Source organism: Hyperoodon ampullatus (assembly GCF_949752795.1).
Source record: "Hyperoodon ampullatus genome assembly, chromosome: 16".
NCBI lineage: Eukaryota > Metazoa > Chordata > Mammalia > Artiodactyla > Ziphiidae > Hyperoodon > Hyperoodon ampullatus.
This window is the reverse complement of record NC_136929.1, coordinates 65,298,877-65,318,886: the sequence shown is the minus strand read 5'-3', so window position 1 is coordinate 65,318,886 and position 20,010 is coordinate 65,298,877. Positions and strand designations below refer to the sequence as shown.

The following is a 20,010-nucleotide window of genomic DNA, read 5'->3' as shown; positions in this document are numbered from 1 at the left end:
TACTATATTATTGAGCCAATGTATATTGTGGGGAATATCTTAAACCTAGGAAACTTCCTGCTTTTCATTAGACCCAGTTACTTCCCCCAGATCCCCAAAGCAGCTATTCAAACAGAAGATAAACATTTCTGTCAACTGATACATAAAGTCCTAAAGATGACTTCGGAAATTTTAGCAGCTGCAAGCAGATGGCAAATCAGGCATTCTTCCTGTCAATGTTACTGATTCCTTTGGTTGTTTGAAACTAGCAGCTAGCATTTACATTTATTCCAGAGCACAGATGTTAATGTGTTTGTGAAAATGAAGTTAAGGGAAATAAGCTAATATAATTAAACAAAGGAGACACTGTTATACTTCTGGTAAAAAGCCAGGCTTCAAAGCAGGATTTTTTTTTTTCTTTTTTAATGGAAAGCAAGAAAGAATCTTGGCATAAGCTTTGTACAAGCGTTGGCATCTCTAACATATTTAGATGGTTAAAGTGAGATTGTATCAGACTTCCTTAACTTCCAGGAAGTGTGTAATAAAGATTTTCCCTAAATATTTCAGAGAGCAGGTCCTTTCTTATGCAGTTAGTGTGCCTTCCAAATAGGCCTCATGGTAACCAAGAATACAAAGAACAAAGCGAGAAAAATCCAGAGCTTTGGAGTTCCCAACTGGGGCCACCTAAATCATGGCCAGAATCCTTGTAACTACTGACTTACACTGTAGTTGTGTGAATGATCCACAAGTCTAGCAGATTTATGCAAACTAATAAGAATAATGTCCAAGTCAGAAAGTAACATCGGTTAAAACTCTGTTAAGCCAACATGTGGGAACGGGCAGCAATGTCCTGTGGGGTCCTAGTCTTGGTTACCATGGGGAGGCACAGTCCAGATAAGGTTATATGCCTTGAATACATGATTCTAGTAAAATACAGAGAACCCTATGCATTTTAAATAGGCATCTGCACACACCTCCTTTTCACACCAGCATATACCCAATTTGCTTAAAATAGTTTAAGTTTAAGTACGATTAATGTTATGAGTTAGAGTTACTTAGTAATTCACATTAGTTCATTCATTTTACCTTCAGAAACTCTCCAAGTATTAAATCCGCATTTCACAGGCAAAGAAACAAGACTCCAAAATGTTACGTGATTCCACAGTTAGTATTTGTAACCAATATTATTAAGTTAAGACTATGTTTTTTAACAATCCCCCAATCCTTCCACCTATTTAGGGTAACTGAAGTTTAATGATGATGTGCTTCAGATATTCTGGTTCTCAAGTCGTCCTCCACTGAGGTTGCTGTCCAAAGTAATAAGAAGCAGGCAGGAGCCATTTCTATTTTTTCATTGACTGAGGATGACATCTTTAATTTTTTTATCTACAATTCAACTCCTTCATCTTAAAATGAAGAATTTGTACCACATGAGTACTTATCAACCTTTATATGTCTAGGATTATATTTCTTCTACCAATATTTATTAATTGATTAAACCAATAAGCTATCAAGTAATAAAAATGCTTTCCAACTCTAGGTTAATCAGTGAAATATATAACTAAGTTGAAAAGTAATCATCTTTTTGGCTATTGAAATAGTAATATAATGGTGGGTTTCCATTATCACCTTTGGGGACCCCTGGGGATCTGGCAGTTTGGGATGGAATGACTGGATTAAATGAAGATATGAAACTTAAGTCCCTTCCAACTTTAAGCTTTGATGAAAACTCTGGGGTAAACTGGTGTACTTTGTATAATTTCTAAATGAATGTAGGCAAACATTAATTTTTACCTGAAAACCCTGGTATTTCAGATCAATTTGTTCTTCTGGCATTTTTTTAAATAAAATGAGGAAACTGAGGCAAAGAGGTTAATTGACTTGCCTAAGATAAAAGAGGCCAAACCAGGAGTAGAAATGACATAGTCAAACTGTCAGTGATTCTATACCAGATCACATGGCCATTGCCACAGATTCAGGAATAACATGAGTTCCACTAGTAGAGGGAGAAAGTCAGGGAAATTTTCTTTATTCATATGTGATCCATTTTTTTTAAGCTCATAATTTTGGAGAGTATTTTCGAGAACATCGTGTGTATGTCCAAGGAAAGGCATTGGCATTGTGGTGTTGTCTTTGGAACTGGCACGTTAAGGAAAAAATGACACTTACGTTTTCTTTCCACAGATGGCACCTTGATACCAGTTCCTACAAGTGCTGAAGTATTTCTTTTTGGTGCCCAAAATCTGTTGAAGGGCGCAGACATTTGGGCTGGAAGATGGAAGGAAAGAAAGTTAATGTCCTAATGACAACTAGTTTTTCATATCCACATGTCAGATAGTAAAAAAAGAAAAAAAAAGTTAATATGTGGATTCGATTATCAAAGATGCAATTCTAAAAAAAGATGTGATTCTAGTCAGCACAAATCTCCTTCTGATCCAATCCTACTGAATCATTGGAAAAACTAAAGTCTATGAGAGACAGAGAGAGAGAGCAAATTATACATCTCTGAGAGTAAAATGCCATTGTTTCAAAAGTTAACCTAATAGAATTGAACAACGTGTCTTATTACTTTTAATCGTAGGTAATTCACTGACCCTTTTAAACCAAACATGTGCTCATTTAGGGTTTGGGGGTGGCTTAGGGCTCTGGAACAATGACAGATCAGACAGCAAAATAGACAAGTTTTACTAAGTCCAAGGACACTGTACTCTGTAATTTTCTAGGTAAGCAATCACAGAAGTAAATGAATGCTAAGATTAACTTAAATAATATGGCTGCACAAAGGAAAATTTATTGCTTTGCCTGGAAGTAATTAGATTAAGACATCCTCTGCCAGAATTTTAAGTGTTTTTCTCCCTTAAAAAGAAGGAAGTCTTATTTGCTCTGTAAGGCAAGGGAACTTTGGAGCATTATGAACATCTCTCTGAGACATTGTGGATGTAGTGCCAAGATCCATTTCAAAAATTAATAATAAATGGTTGGTTAAGTTACTAAATTATGTCTGATAACTTTAAAAATGCTAAGTTGTAGTTGAGTTTATTCTAAGAAATAAAGTTTTTGCAAATTGTACAGAATGCAAAATTTAAAAGCATTCTTAAGTGCTTCAAAAAATTCAGGAAACTGGTTACATTACCTATTGTTTAATTTTCATAATAAATGAAATTTCTCCTAACATAATGTGAGATATTTCAAAGCTGTTTACATAATGAGAGTCTCCAACAATAGATTCTTTCATCTTGAGAACCTCATTCCAGAAATTTGGAATCAAATAAAAGCACAAATAAACTGAATCATAAAGAAATGCCCTGTTAAATGTTGTTAATTACATTAAAATCTTACAATGTTTCATAAAAAGCAATTATACACAAGTTTTTTAGACAGTAATCCTTAAAGTTTAAAACACATACATCAACCACAGAATACTCATTTTTTCCTTTTTCTTGTTACATTGTAATAAGTAGGAAAAAAAAAAAACCTGAGGTATAAATAAGGAACTGCATGTAGAATTGTACATACAACAAGCTAAGGGAAAAGAAGGTTTATAAAATCAAACCACTGACTTACCCCTGATCCCGGCCCCTGATACGGCTGTGAGCTAAGATCTTGTCATAATGACCATTGGCATTTGCAGGGTTAACCACAACGAGCAAGAACAGAGAGAATATGGGTAAGAGAGGAATCATCTCTAGTCTCTCCGTTGCAGTTAGTCCACGAAGAGAACTGGCAGTGGGCTTTGGAGAGCTCAGAGTTTATATACATGGCAGAGTTCTGGGAGGGAGCTCTGTATCAACCTGGGAATCTGAACTCTCTCCAGAAGGCATCAGCAACTTCAAGTTGCCAGCTAGAATCTGCTTTTTCAGCTATGTTTACTGAGCACACTGAGCCTCTTTTTCTTCTCATTATCAAAAGGATATTTATTTTATTTTTATATTATTTATTTCTCTTTATTTTTACTATCTGACTCATTTCATGTTCGTATTTCTGTTTTATTCTTTTGTGATTTAGAGGGTTTTTATGGGAAATGATTTTATTTACATTTTAAGAATGATTCTGTAATACATCCCTTTCAGAGTGCATGTCCCTGTGCTCAATGAGAGTATGATTTGATCTTATCACATCTTGTCATATTCAGTTCACATTAGAACTGAAAGATTATTTTTCACCAAATAACAAAGGTAGATGTAGGTTGGATAATCACAAGGCAGTAATGGCTGTTGATTAAAAACAAATGTTGAGTGGACATAAACATTCACAGAGTATGGGACAAGAATTTTAACTTGCTGATGAAACATGTAGGAGGAATCACATTTTCCTTGCAATGTGTAAACTGGGGGGATCCCTCCCATTTCACTTCTCTTTTCAGATATCAAGGAATAGATAGAGTTAACATAAATCTGGTTCTGGTAAGTTTCCCTAACTTTTGAAGCAAAGCAGGAAAGAAAAACGTGTCATTTTGTTTTTTCATTACATACAGGGCATGATGTTCACCATTTCTTGACAGCGCATCTCTTGATAGCCACAGGACAAAAGCATCCCCTGTTGGAAACAAATATTACCAGTCTAACTGCAACAGAATAATGCAATACATATTAAGAAACAGGGGCATTGCCAGAATTCTTCTTCTTCTGTTTTATCAAGAGTAACCAAAGTCTCTTAATGTTACACAGTGCAATTCCTAGCCAAGGGAATATCCACTCTCACCACTCCACACATGATACGTCAACAATTAGCTAAATAACTACAGTGAGTTTCCCTGGATAAATAAGTTACACACTAGCCTATCTGATATCAGTATATTAGCTATTAGAACATTACTGATAACAGTTATATAAAAGTCTTCAACTCTAGGCTGGTGAGACATTATAACGTAGATTGCTTATCTTCTAAGATAAAACAATAGAATTTTGGAATTACAGGAAACAAATCAAACTCAAAATACAGAAATCCCTCCAACATCATCACTGTAAATAGTCATCCACTCTTTACTGAGATGCTCTATAAGATTAATGCAACCCTTTTCATTTTAGGCAGCTGTAACTGTTACTAAGCGTTTCTGTAATGAAGCGGAAATCTGCTCAGATCCAATGGGGTTTGATTGGAGAGGAAGGAATGAGGTATAGAGAGAGATATAGACTTGGAAAATATGTATCAAGAGTGAAAAAGTTATTTAAATATGGTCCAGAATGATAACAGATGGACTTGACTTTGAAGGTAGGGGTGAAGGCAGAATTAATATCATGTCATGTTACCTACTTTCTTAACAGCGCCTATAAATTGAAAATATATCGATTATTTTAAAGAACGATTTTGACCTGTGACCTGTGTTCCTGTGACCACAGTTGTATCCACTGGAATGAATGGCTTCCATTCACCCTGACTCCTTCTTTGGTACAAATGGACAAATAATTGCATGAGGAAAGTCGTGATAATGGAAATGCGTTCATATTTCAAAACATGACTTTTCCTTCCTGACAGTAGGTAGAGGTTTACTTTTTGTAAAAAGCATTGTATATATTTATACTATAAAAAAATTATTCTTAAATCTTTCTTTTCAGAGTTGCAAATAATTGAGTCTTAAATGTATCCATCTCGAGCATCATATTTGGAAGTCAACAAATGCTAGCCCTCAACAAATATTTATATCCAGGGTGAGTAATGCCATCAAAGAGGATCTTGAAAATGAAGGCCAGATTGTACATATAAATTCCATGTAAATTTAGAGGTTGGAGAACATTCCAAAAGAAAGAAAATTTTAGAGTAAATATATTAAAAAGAAAAAAATGGCACTGAAACTTAAAATGCTGAGCCCAGCCCAGAAGGGTGATATTATAAGATACTACATAGTGGGGGAAAGTCCAAGCAACTACTTTAGCCAGGATCCTGACTTCAGGGAAGCTAATATGGAACCCTGGTCCATAGCCAACAACTTGGGGCAGGGTGAGGGGAGGAAATAGTTCCAGAGATTGGGAATACTGTCTAAACTGTAGAGAAAAGTTTAAACATCTTGAGAGGGACACAATTCTCTCCTTTCTGAGCACTCATCAAGGGTTAATCTCTCTCTTTCACTCCACACAGGACCCTTATTCTTCTGCTTCATGAAAGGATCCTGACCCTGGGTTGACTACATAATTTTCTTAACAGTTTGGAGGAAGTTTTAAACCTTCGCAATTAAATCTGACTTTCAGGGTTGCAAAGTCTGACCCAGAACTGTAAGTCATTAATGAAAAAGAAATGGTTTATTACAGGACCAAGGAAAACTAATGTGTTCGAAAGACAGTAACATTTGTTTCTAGCTATCAGGATGCTAATTTACTGGCAGTTTCCAAATTATCCAGTGGATGTTTGTAGCAGCCTCATAGCCTCTGGAGACTCTGGAGACTGCGATGTGATTAAAGTATCATGCTTACTGTCACCAGCATGTAACCAACATTAAACTTACCTAACAATCTCTGGGATTAGACATGGCCTATGGATTCAACAAACCTGGATACTCAAGCCAAGAGTGGATTTTTTTTTTCTAGGAACCATACTTTTTTTCCCCAGCTTTATTGAGGCATACTTGACAAATAGAAAATGTATATCTTTAAGGTGTACAACGTGATGACTGGACACACGAATACATTGTGGAATGATTACATACCAAACTATTGGATTTTTAAAATAGAATTTCCTTGGTTTTGAATGATCCAGAGTGGTTATTTCCCCCAGATAATTTAAAATCCCCTGTTTTTTTAATGTATGGTCTGTGGGATCTTGGCATTTCTTAAGTACTACCTTTCTTTCTTATTGGCCCATTTGGAAACTACAGGTAATAGAATTTACTTCTAAAAGACGATAAGGCTTTGAAGTTACTGCCACACTTTCTTGGGGGCACACTTCTCAGTGTCCAAGCACCTTGGCCAGTGAAGTGCCTAGGCTTCCTTGGTACCTGGGTTTGCAGCCTTGTAAACCGAAGTCCTGGCAAAGACCCAGAGATCTTCGCTTCCTTCGAGGGAGAAAAAACCTTTTGTTAAAATGATTAGATTATGCTGAACTCAACCAACAGTAAAAGGAATTCAAATTAAGACAAAAATTAAATTTTGTGATATTTTTCCCTCATTAAAACAATCATAATAGCCAAAATAACATTGAACATCAATGCCCAACTTAAAAGAGGTCAGAAAGGCAATATATAGGCTCAAATATTTGCAGTTGACACATTGTAAAGCCTATAAGAAGTGTCACCTCCCCAGCCATGCCCCCAGTGTATTCCCAATGGATTTTCTCATGTACGCCCTTAGATCTTCAGGGATGCTCTGGCCAAACATAGATAAGATAATGAAATCATAGTCAAAGAAAGAGATGACTTTCTAAATGATGTCTCTTTAATGTTAATTCATTTAGAAGTGAAAGGGCATTCTGTGATAAACGTTGGTAGTGTGCCATCTTTCCTTTATACATTTAGACTCTCATTTTCTTTAAAAGCCTATCAAGTGACAGATTTCACTTTCATACTAAGTAACAAATGTAACTATTTGTCCTTAGTTGAGCTGGGTGTGTATTAGCAGCATTTTTTATTAGCAGTATTTACTCGTATTTCTCTGGAGACATCTAGTGGAGAAAGTACAGTATATGTTTCAAGAAGCACAGATACAGCCTATTATGTTTTGATTAAAATAATAATTATACATATACATATGTCCCCATATCTCTTCCCTCTTGCATCTCCCTCTCTCCCACCCTCCCCATCCAACCCCTCGAGGTGGTCACAAAGCACCGAGCTGATCTCTGTGTGCTATGCGGCTGCTTCCCACTAGCTATCTATTTTACGTTTGGTAGCGTATATATGTCCATGCCACTCTCTCACTTTGTCCCAGCTTACCCTTCCCACTCCCTGTATCCTCAAGTCCATTCTCTAGTAGGTCTGCATCTTTATTCCCGTCTTGCCCCTAGGTTCTTATGACCATTTTTTTTAGATGCCATGTATATGTGTTAGCATATGGTATTTGTTTTTCTCTTTCTGACTTACTTCACTCTGTATGACAGTCACTAGGTCCATCCACCTCACTACAGATAACTCAGTTTCGTTCCTTTTTATGGCTGAGTAATGTTCCATTGTATATATGAGCCACATCTTCTTTATCCATTCATCTGTTGATGGACACTAAGGTTGCTTTCATATGCTGGCTATTGTAAATAGAGCTGCAATGAACATTGTGGTAGATGACTCTTTGAATTATGGTTTTTCAGGGTATATGCCCAGTAGTGGGATTGCTGGGTCGTATGGTAGTTCTATTTTTAGTTTTTTAAGGAACTTCCATACTGTTCTCCATAGTGGCTGTATCAATTTATATTCCCACCAACAGTGCAAGAGGGTTCCCTTTTCTCCACACTCTCTCCAGCATTAATTGTTTGTAGATTTTTTGATAATGGCCATTCTGGCTGATGTGAGGTGATACTTCATTGTAGTTTTGATTTGCATTTGTCTGATGATAAGTGATGTTGAGCATCCTTTCATGTGTTTGTTGGCGATCTGTATATGTTCTTTGGAGAAATGTCTATTTAGGTCTTCTGCCCATTTTTGGACTGGGTTGTTTGTTTTTCTGATATTGAGCTGCATGAGCTGCTTGTAGTTTTGGAGATTAATCCTTTGTCAGTTGCTTCATTTGCAAATATTTTCTCCCATTCTGAGGGTTGTCTTTTCATCTTCTTTATGGTTTCCTTTGCTGTGCAAAAGCTTTTAAGTTTCATTAGGTCCCATTTGTTTATTCTTGTTTTTTATTTCCATTTCTCTAGGAGGTGGGTCAAAAAGGATCTTGCTGTGATTTATGTCACAGAGTGTTCTGCCTATGTTTTCCTCTAAGAGTTTGATAGTGTCTGGCCTTATATTTAGATCTTTAATCCATTTTGAGTTTATTTTTGTGTATGGTGTTAGGGAGTGTTCTAATTTCATTCTTTTACATGTAGCTGACCAGTTTTCCCAGCACCACTTATTGAAGAGGCTGTCTTTTCTCCACTGTATATTCTTGCCTCTTTTATAAAAGAGATGACCATATGTGCGTGGGTTTGTCTCTGGGCTTTCTATCCTGTTCCATTGATCTATATTTCTGTTTTTGTGTCAGTACCATACTGTCTTGATTACTGTAGCTTTGTAGTATAGTCTGCAGTCTGGGAGCCTGATTCCTGCAGCTCCATTTTTCTTTCTCAAGATTGCTTTGGCTATTCAGGGTCTTTTGTGTTTCCATACAAATTGTGAAATTTTTTGTTCTAGTTCTGTGAAAAATGCCAGTGGTAGTTTGATAGGGATTGCTTTGAATCTGTAGATTGCTTTGGGTAGTAGAGTCATTTTCACAGTGTTGATTCTTCCAATCCAAGAACATGGTATATCTCTCCATCTATTTGTATCATCTTTAATTTCTTTCATCAGTGTTTTATAGTTTTCTGCATACAGGTCTTTTGTCTCCTTAGGTAGATTTATTCCTAGATATTTTATTCTTTTTGTTGCAGTGGTAAATGGGAGAGTTTTCTTAATTTCACTTTCAGATTTTTCATCATTAGTGTATAGGAGTGCCAGAGATTTCTGAGCATTAATTTTGTATCCTGCTATTTTACCAAATTCATTGATTAGCTCTAGTAGTTTTCTGATAGCATCTTTAGGATTCTCTGTGTATAGTAGCATGTCATCTGCAAACAGTGACAGCTTTACTTCTTCTTTTCCAATCTGGATCCTTTTATTTCTCTTTCTTCTCTGATTACTGTGGCTAAAACTTCAAGAACTATGTTGAATAATAGTGAGAGTGGGCAACCTTGTCTTGTTCCTGATCTTAGTGGAAATGATTTCAGTTTTTCACCATTGAGGATGATGTTGGCTGTGGGTTTGTCATATATGGCCTTTATTATGTTGAGGAAAGTTCCCTCTATGCCTACTTTCTACAGGGTTTTTATCATAAATGGGTGTTGAATTTTGTCGAAAGCTTTCTCTGCATCGATTGAGATGATCATATGGTTTTTCTCCTTCAATTTGTTAATATGGTGTATCACGTTGATTGATTTGCGTATATTGAAGAATCCTTGCATTCCTGGGATAAACCCCACTTGATCATGGTGTATGATCCTTTTAATGTGCTGTTGGATTCTGTTTGCTAGTATTTTGTTGAGGATTTTTGCATCTATGTTTATCAGTGATATTGGCCTGTAGTTTTCTTTCTTTTTGACATCTTTGTCTGGTTTTGGTATCAGGGTGTTGGTGGGCTCGTAGAATGAGGTTGGGAGTGTTCCTCCCTGTACTATAGTTTGGAAGAGTTTGAGAAGGATAGGTGTTAGCTCTTCTCTAAATGTTTGATAGAATTCACCTGTGAAGCCATCTGGTCCTGGGCTTTTGTTTGTTGGAAGATTTTTAATCACAGTTTCAATTTTAGTGCTTATGATTGGTCTATTCATATTTTCTACTTCTTCCTGGTTCAGTCTTGGCAGGTTGTGCATTTCTAAGAATTTGTCCATTTCTTCCAGGTTGTCCATTTTTTTGGCATATGGTTGCTTGTAGTAATCTCTCATGATTCTTCATATTTCTGCAGTGTCAGTTGTTACTTCTCCTTTGTCGTTTCTAATTCTGTTGATTTGACCCTTCTTTTTTTCTTGATAAGTCTGGCTAATGCTTTACCAATTTTGTTTATCTTCTCAAAGAACCAGCTTTTTGTTTTATTGAATTTTGCTATCGTTTCCTTCATTTCTTTTTCATTTATTTCTGATCTGATCTTTATGATTTCTTTCCTTCTGCTAACTTTGGGGTTTTCTTGTTCTTCTTTCTCTAATTGCTTTAGATGTAAGGTTAGGTTGTTTACTTGAGATGTTTCTTGTTTCTTAAGGTAGGATTGTATTGCTATACACTTCCCTCTTAGACCTGCTTTTGCTGCATCCCATAGGTTTTGGGTCATCGTGTCTCCATTGTCATTTGTTTCTAGGTATTTTTTGATTTCCTCTTTGATTTCTTCAGTGATCACTTCGTTATTAAGTAGTGTATTGTTTAACCTCCATGTGTTTGTATTTTTTTACAGATCTTTTCCTGTAATTGATATCTAGTCTCATAGCGTTGTGGTCGGAAAAGATACTTGATACGATTTCAACTTTCTTAAATTTACCAAGGCTTCATTTGTGACCCAAGATATGATCTATCCTGGAGAATATTCCATGAGCACTTGAGAAGAATGTGTATTCTGTTGTTTTTGGATGGAATGTCCTATAAATATCAACTAAGTCCATCTTGTTTAATGTATCATTTAAAGCTTGTGTTTCCTTATTTATTTTCATTTTGGATGATCTGTCCATTGGTGAAAGTGGGGTGTTAAAGTCCCCTACTATGATTGTGTTCCTGTCGATTTCCCCTTTTATGGCTGTTAGTATTTGCCTTCTATATTGAGGTGCTCCTATGGTGGGTGCATAAATATTTACAATTGTTATATCTTCTTTTTGGATTGATCCCTTGATCATTATGTAGTGTCCTTCTTTGTCTCTTGTAATAGTCTTTGTTTTAAAGTCTATTTTGTCTGATAGGAGAATTGCTACTCCAGCTTTCTTTTGATTTCCATTTGCATGGAATATCTTTCCATCCCCCCACTTTCAGTCTGTATGTGTCTCTAGGTCTGAAGTGGGTCTCTTTTAGACAGCATATATACTGGTCTTGTTTTTGTATCCATTCAGCCGGTGTATGTCTTTTGGTTGGAGCATTTAATCCATTTACAGTTAAGGTAATTATCGATGTGTATGTTCCTATTACCATTTTCTTAATTGTTTTGGGTTTATTATTTCGGGTCTTTTCCTTCTCTTGTGTTTCCTGCCTAGAGAAGTTCCTTTAGCATTTGTTGTAAAGGTGGTTTGGTGGTGCTGAATTCTCTTAGCTTTTGCTTGTCTGTAAAGCTTTTAATTTCTCCGTCAAATCTGAATGAGATCCTTGCTGGGTAGAGTAACCTTGTTTGTAGGTTTTTCTCCTTCATCACTTTAAATATGTCCTGCAAGTCCCTTCTGGCTTGCAGAGTTTCTGCTGAAAGATCAACTGTTAACCTTATGGGGATTTCCTTATGTGTTATTTGTTGTTTTTCCCTTGCTGCTTTTAATATTTTTTCTTTGTATTTAATTTTTGATAATTTGATTAATATGTGTCTTGGCATGTTTCTCCTTGGATTTATCCTGTATGGGACTCTCTGTGCTTCCTGGACTTGATTAACTATTTTCTTTCCCATATTAAGGAAGTTTTCAACTATAGTCTCTTCAAATATTTTCTCAGTCCCTTTCTTTTTCTCTTCTTCTTCTGGAACCCATATAATTCGAATGTTGGTGTGTTTAATGTTGTCCCAGAGGTTTCTGAGACTGTCCTCAATTCTTTTCATTCTTTTTTCTTTATTCTACTCTGCAGTAGTTATTTCCACTATTTTATCTTCCAGGTTATCTTCTAGGCCTTGTTAAACGTGTCTTGTATTTTCTCCATTCTATTTCCAAGATTTTGGACCATCTTTACTATCATTACTCTGAATTGTTTTTTAAGTAGATTGCCTATTTCCTCTTCATTTGTTTGGTCTGGTGGGTTTTTATCTTGCTCCTTCATCTGCTGTTTTTCTCTGTCTTCTCATTTTGCTTAACTTACTGTGTTTGGGGTCTCCTTTCGCAGGCTGCAGGTTCGTCGTTCCCGTTGTTTTTGGTGTCTGTCCCCAGTGGCTAAGGTTGGTTCAGTGGGTTGTGTAGGCTTCCTGGTGGAGGGGATTAGTGCCTGTGTTCTGGTGGATGAGGCTGGATCTTGTCTTTCTGGTGGGCAGGTCCACATCTGGTGGTGTGTTTTGGGGTGTCTGTGGCCTTATTATGATTTTAGGCAGCCTCTGTGCTAACGGATGGGGTTGTGTTCCTGTCTTGCTAGTTGTTTGGCGTAGGGTGTCCTGCACTGTAGCGTTCTGGTCGTTGAGTGAAGCTGGGTCTTGGTGCTGAGATGGAGATCTCTGGGAGATTTTCGCCGTGTGATATTACGTGGAGCTGGGAGGTCTTTTGTGGACCAGTGTCCTGAAATTGGCTCTCCCACCTCAGTGGCACAGCCCTGATGCCTGGCTGCAGCACCAAGAGCCTGTCATGCACATGGCTCAGAATAAAAGGGAGGAAAAAAAAAAAGAATGAAAGAAAGAAGAAGATAAAATAAAATAAAGTAAAATAAGATAAAGTTATTAAAATAAAAATAATTATTTAAAAAATGTTTTTAAGTAATTAAAAAAAAAAAACGGACAGACAGAACCCTACGACAAAGCAAAGCTATACAGACAAAATCTCACACAGAAGCATACACATACACACTCACAAAAAGGGAAAAAAATATATATATATATCATTGCTCCCAAAGTCCACCTCCTCAATTTGGGATGATTCGTTGTCTATTCAGGTATTCCACAGATGCAGGGTACATCAAGTTGATTGTGGAGATTTAATCCGCTGCTCCTGAGGCTGCTGGGAGATACTCCCTTTCTCTTCTTTGTTCGCACAGCTCCCAGAGTTCAGCTTTGGATTTGGACCCGCCTCTGCGTGTAGGTCGCCTAAGGGCATCTGTTCTTCGCTGAGAGAGGACGGGGTTAAAGGAGCAGCTGATTCGGGGGCTCTGGCTCACTCAGGCGGGGGGGGGAGGGAGGGGTACGGAATGCAGGGCGAGCCTTCAGCGGCAGAGGCTGGCGTGACGTTGCACCAGCCCGAGGCGCGCCGTGCACTCTCCCGGGGAAGTTGTCCCTGGATCCCGGTACCCTGGCAGTGGCGGGCTGCACAGGCTCCCAGAAGGGAGGTGTGGATAGTGACCTGCGCTCGCACACAGGCTTCTTGGCGGCGGCAGCAGCAGCCTTAGCGTCTCGTGCCCGTCTCTGGGGTCTCGCGCGCTTCTCTGGAACTCCTTTAAGCAGCGCTCTTAATCCCCTCTCCTCGCGCACCAGGAAACAAAGAGGCAAGTAAAAGTCTCTTGCCTCTTCGGCAGCTCCAGACATTTCCCGGATTCCCTCCCGGCTAGCCGTGGTGCACTAGCCCCCTTCAGGCTGTGTTCACTCCGCCAACCCCAGTCCTCTCCCTGGGATCCGACCTCCGAAGCCCGAGCCTCAGCTCCCAGCCCCGCCCGCCCCGGCTGGTGAGCAGACAAGCCTCTTGGGCTGGTGAGTGCCGGTCAGCAACGATCCTCTGTGCGGGAATCTCTCCGCTTTGCCCTCCGCACCCCTGTTGCTGTGCTCTCCTCCATGGCTCCGAAGCTTCCTCCCTCCCCCGTCTCCGCCCGCGAAGGGGCTTCCTAGTGAGTGGAAACCTTTCCTCCTTCACAGCTCCCTCCCACTGGTGCAGGTCCCATCCCTATTCTTTTGTCTCTGTTTTTTCTTTTTTCTTTTCCCTACCCAGGTACGTGGGGGCGTTTCTTGACTTTTGGTAGGTCTGAGGTCTTCGGCCAGCATTCAGTAGGTGTTCTGTAGGAGTTGTTCCACATGTAGATGTATTTCTGATGTATTTGTGGGGAGGAAGGCGATCTCCCGCGTCTTACTCTTCCGCCATCTTGAAGCTCCTCCAATAATGGTCTCATATAAAATATTTTAAAGGTGATTATATTCAAATCATTTGATTCAAATCAAATTCAAATTAGATTTATTGTGGTCACCAGAATAACTTGTCAAATCCGGATAAAAAGTGAAAAATCTGGTCTCATTTTTGTATGTAGGTAGCTGAAGAATGAATTGCTTCATTTTTTTATCTGAGTTTTTGTTGTTGTTCTACGCTGACATAGGCTAATGACAAGAATAAGGACTCGTGACTGACTTTTCTAATTCAAGTAAATGATTGGAAGTAATCACTTCCACAGTCTATTTTCACTTAGTGGTTCACCCTCACATTTATACGTCCCATATTTCTCATCTCTGGCCTGCCTGATGATATTGACATGTGCTTTTCGTCTTTTCCCTCATTTAGATTTGGATGACTTTGTTTCAGAGGCAATTAAGACCCTAGTCATCGTCTGTCTCCCACTTACAGGTAACTTCCAATATTCTTTCAGATCAGATTGAAAGATGAAGGGATGGATAAATTGCTGCTTTAAAAGAACTCTGTAGGGCTTTCCTGGTGGCGCAGTGGTTGAGAGTCCACCTGCCGATATAGGGGATGCGGGTTTGTGCCCTGGTCCGGGAGGATCCCACATGCCGTGGAGTGGCTAGGCCCGTGAGCCGTGGCTGCTGAGCCTGTGCATCCAGAGCCTGTGCTCAGCAACGGGAGAGGCCACAACAGTGAGAGGCCCGCGTACATAAAAAAAAAAAAAAAAGAAGAAGGAACTCTGTAGACATCTATACCGTAAAATACTAGACTTTCAACATCCCACCAGGCACGTTTGGTCTGCTGAAAGAATGGTCTGAATTACGGTAACACCATCATTCATAATCATCCATATATCACCTCCTTCTGTCCCTCTGAAACAGGAATATTCTCAGGTCTCATACTTAGCCCTCCATCTGCTGATATCTTCTCTGTTTATGTGTCCATGTCGACAATGTCCTCAAATCCTCATCTTCTGTTTCCAGTGTTTGTACTACATGGTCTATATTTTCTCTCTCTCCACACCTGAGAAGTTTCTTGTACTTCTTCCCAGGAAAATGCCAACCAAAGTTGAGTTACTTCTCATTTTTCAACTATAATCTGTCTGCTATCCACAAAGGCATTGAATATATTCTGCTCTAAAATAAACTGTGTTTCTCCACTTCTCCAGATATTGATCTTATATGATGAATTTCACTATTGGAGATTCTTTCTTCTTGCTCTCTCCATATATCATGAGAGCTCCCACTTTCCTTGCTCAAATTTACTCAAAAATATCACTTCTCTAAATACATGCATATGATGAAGGTTTTTATTCACCACAATTTTCTTATATTCAAACTAATCTTGGGGTACTGTGTTAGCACTGTAGGGGAACAAAAATGGAAAAGACCTTCTATTATTCTTATTTTAACCAATGTCCAAAATTCATTTTTATTCTTGTTCCCAGAGATACCTGTACTTGTGGAAAAAATGGAATTAGACAAGTCATAGGACCTAAAGTTATGTCTTACATGTACAAACTACACAGGTGTTTGGGCGTAATAGCCTCCCAGGATATAATGAACAACAAAAAAGAAGGTGACCTTATTAGAAAGATTTCTAGGGAGAAAAATCATTCAAGTGGACATATAGACTAATTTTATGGTTCTTATTCAGGAAGAAAAAAAAAAAGGCCTATAGTAGTTAATGGAAGCTTTTACCTTAAATGAGAAAAGAATTTTTGATTCTTTAAGTCTGCTTTTAATTTTCACAGAAACACACTCACAAGTTGTACATTTTTGCCTTTAGCAAATCATTTTCAGTTTAAGTAAAATAAACTCCTAAGCATGCGGACATTGATTAAAAAATAACAGTAACAGATATTCATTATAATGGATATATTCATGTACATCAGCAGTGTTTGGAATTCATACACAAAGTAAAATGTGGGAGGAAAACGTTATTTGGGGTGGGCACTGATAGTGCTGGTGCAATAAGAAAATTTAATAGCTAAGCAGTTGAAAAACCATAGAGGCTGTAAATTAATAATTCTTCAGTCTGAGAGACAATTTTGGGAACTTCAATTTTAAAATAGATTATGTTAATTCTTCAATTGTATTTAAGCATCTATCAGCACATGTCTTTGCCATGCGGCAGTGGCTTTTTCTCCAGCTTTTTTCCCTCCCGCACCCTATGCCCCACCAATCTCACCAAGTTAATAGCCAAAGAGTAATTGTGAAGAACAAACAAATCATTTGCCCAGAATGACCTACATTTTGGCCATTTCTGCTTTAACAAAAGCCCAGTTGAAGGGAGGAAACTCGGTTAATTTCTCTGGGAGTTCCAGTTATCTCACGCTGCCTAACACACCAGTCTAAATTTAGGGGCATAAAATAGCAACCGATTTATTACAGTCATGGTTTCTATGGGTCAGGGATTCTGACAGTGCACAATGGGGTTTGCCCATAATCCATGCTGCTCTTTGATGTCTGCAGCTTCAGCTGGGGAGACCAGAATGGCAGGGGTAACCCCAAAGACCACCGGCTGCCACCTGGAACCCTTTGTACTGGAGGAGGCTCCACTTCCAGGTTGACGTCTTCACACATGTGTCCAGCAGGTTAGCAAGGAGGACTGGAAAGCTGAGCTCAGCTGGCACTGTCAGCCGGAGCATCTCCCCATGGCCTCTTCAGCATGGTGGCCTCAGAATAGTTGGACTTCATACATGACAGCTCAGTGATCCACCTAATAAACAGAATATACATGCTTTTTAATGAGCTGACTCAGAGCGCACATGGTGATCTTCTGCCACATATGCTAATGATTGAAAGTGTCACAAATTAACCCAAACATAAGAGAAGAGCTCATAGACTCTACCCCTCATTGACAGGAGGATAAAAATACTTGTGGCAATGGGAGAATGGCATTTAGGCCTTGGGACTTCTGGTAGACCCTGAAATGCCTACAGAGTCCTCTAATCTGTAGTTAAATTAGATAATTATGTGGAAGTCCTATATATCTAATACTTTCATTTTCTATTTTATTTTTAGAAAAGCATCAGAAGATCATCATGCTGATAGTGCTTTAACTTTCTGTACTCCTGGATTACATTTCTCTTTAGAATTTTGAAGCTTGGATGAAATAGAGTGTAAAATACCTATCCACACAGGCAGGAAATGCTTTGAACTTTTTGAAAGGGGAACTTCCATTTTTAATAATGGAAGAAAATTTAGAAAATATTTTTGAAATTAGGATACAGAATTCTAAACTGGATAACTTTAGTATTTGAGCATCATATTGCAGATTTAAATGTCTGACCTCTAGTGGTTGCAACTACTTTTTGCAACTGTAAGGAAGATGCATTTCCTTCAGAGACGTGACTAACCTAATTCCTTTGAGATTTTATTGACAAAATAACAGATCCAGGATGTAGCAGATGAACATATTTTTGTTATAGTAACTGAAGTCCTAAAAAATGACTTTTAACTATATATTCAGTGCTAAACCTTTTAAAATGTGAGGGTTTTATAATTACATAGGGAAAAAATACTTTGACCATTTTCCAGCTAACTTGGGCTCTAAAATACTATTATATGAAATGTCTAGATTAGTGCTTGTTGACCCTAACTGCAGATTAGAATGCCCTGAAGAGCTTTTAAAAATACTGATAGCCAGACCACCACCCCAGAAAATAAATAAATCAATACTTTCCCGAGAAACAATAATAAACAGCCAGGATTGAGAACCACTGGTTCAGATGTTGTGACACAAAGTAAATTAATTTTGTTGTTCCTTTTAAGTTATCTAAAGAAATGCTTTCAGCTTCTAATTAATTTAGCATGTAAAATCGCTTGAAGAGATAAAATATTTAGAACTCAATACAAAGATGGTGTTTTTTGACATTAGTTCAACATAGAGCAATCAGATGAATTTCAGGATTGCATTTGTTTGAGATACTGTTGTATCACTACACACACAGTAGAAAGGGGTGGAGGTGAGATGGATCATGTTTGGGGTTTGGCTATGGACTGGAAGTCACCCAAACCATAAAATCTATGGCAGAGAAGAGAAGAAAAGGCTAAATAGGAAAATTCACCCTGCATATGTTCTCAGAGACCAGCAGATACACTCTTTCCTCCCCTTCTAAATTCTTCATCCTTCTAATGTCCTCCACTGTCTGATGTAGTCTGAAATTCTACTGTATGAAAGTTTTCTTTCTTTCTTTTTTTTTTAACAGTGTTATCTGTTAAGGTACAACTTCTCTGAGAAGGAGGAGTAAAACTTCAATCGATTAGCTGATCTTAAGGAAAAATGAGTTTATGATAGTTCTGCTTGATTTCAGATTCTAAGAAAAATCAGGAAAAACTGTAAGTAAACTTATGACTGACACCATATCGATCCCTTAGCAAAGATTATTTTCTTTTTATTTCTTTTCTTTTATTCCTCTCTATAACCTTTGCATTGGATCTTTCTTCTTTCACAGAAACTTATACATTACTGTTAAAATTTAAAGGGAGTTTGGATATTAATAAAAGTAAAAAGACAGAGTAAAGAAATTAAAAACTTAAAGATGAGACAAAGAGAGATACAGTGCCATATGTGTGTGTGTATATATATATATATATATATATATATATATTTTTTTTTTTTTTTTTTTTTTTTTTTTAAAGAGGCTGCTAATGGGAGGTTAGATGGCCTCGGTTGAACCCTTGATTACCTAGTCTTCAGTAGTGAGATCATTGGGAAAATTGCTTAACATCTCTGTGCCTCAATTCCCTTAGCTGACTAATCAGCTAATAATGTCTGCCATTTCAACTCCTCAGAGATGTTTCAGGAGTTATTTTTAATGTAGGAGAGAGTTTTAAAGTCAATATCCAAATAGAGTAATTCCTGTGCCTTTTCGAGGTTGACGGAAGTGAATAATACTCAAAATTGCCAATTCTGTTTTTATGTTGAGTGAGACCTTCAAAAGGCAGTAAGAGATACCTATTTTTCAGTCTTGACAGGCATGGTGATTGACCTCAAGGAACTATACTGCAGTAGCACCAAAAATATCAGTGAAATGTCCAGAGTTATTTTTCTTGAAGTGGAGAGTGTGTATTATACAATTTTTATACTGTACAGCAGGTGAAGGAACATTTAGAGTTAGAGGATTAAGACACTTCTGGGGGGAAGAAAATACACAGAAGCACCTACTCAACCTACACAGATAATCAACTCTGGGGAGATACAGGGAGAGAGCGAGAGGCCAGCTGTGGAGGAAAAAGGGCAGGTCAAATGGACAGAAGACAAAGTACTTGCTGAATAAGTTCACTGTTGGGGTTGTATAGTTAGGTCCTGATGACAGTGAAATGCTAAACTGACAAGTTTTCAAAATGCAATGTATCCAAATTAAAAAGAAAAAAATATGTATACACATACAGGAATATTATTCAATAATGTATCAGGATGATATACAATAACTTTACATATTTGTTTGTAAATAAATGTAAATTGAGT

At 37.8% G+C, this 20,010-nt stretch overlaps 1 protein-coding gene across 2 annotated transcripts in view; it reads right to left on the bottom strand.

Moving 5' to 3' along the window:
- The window catches only part of POSTN (periostin), a gene marked incomplete at its 5' end in the record, with an annotated part of 33,652 nt that extends 29,975 nt beyond the window's left edge, over window positions 1–3,677 (bottom strand). The window contains 2 exons of one of the 2 annotated variants that reach the window (XM_079721711.1): window positions 2,149–2,247; window positions 3,544–3,677. In XM_079721711.1, coding sequence (XP_079577837.1) covers window positions 2,149–2,247; window positions 3,544–3,662 — 218 coding nt within the window. The remainder of the gene's footprint in view (window positions 1–2,148; window positions 2,248–3,543) is intronic. The other variant, XM_079721712.1, reaches the window with a different exon arrangement.
- Window positions 3,678–20,010: the final 16,333 nt, after the last annotated feature.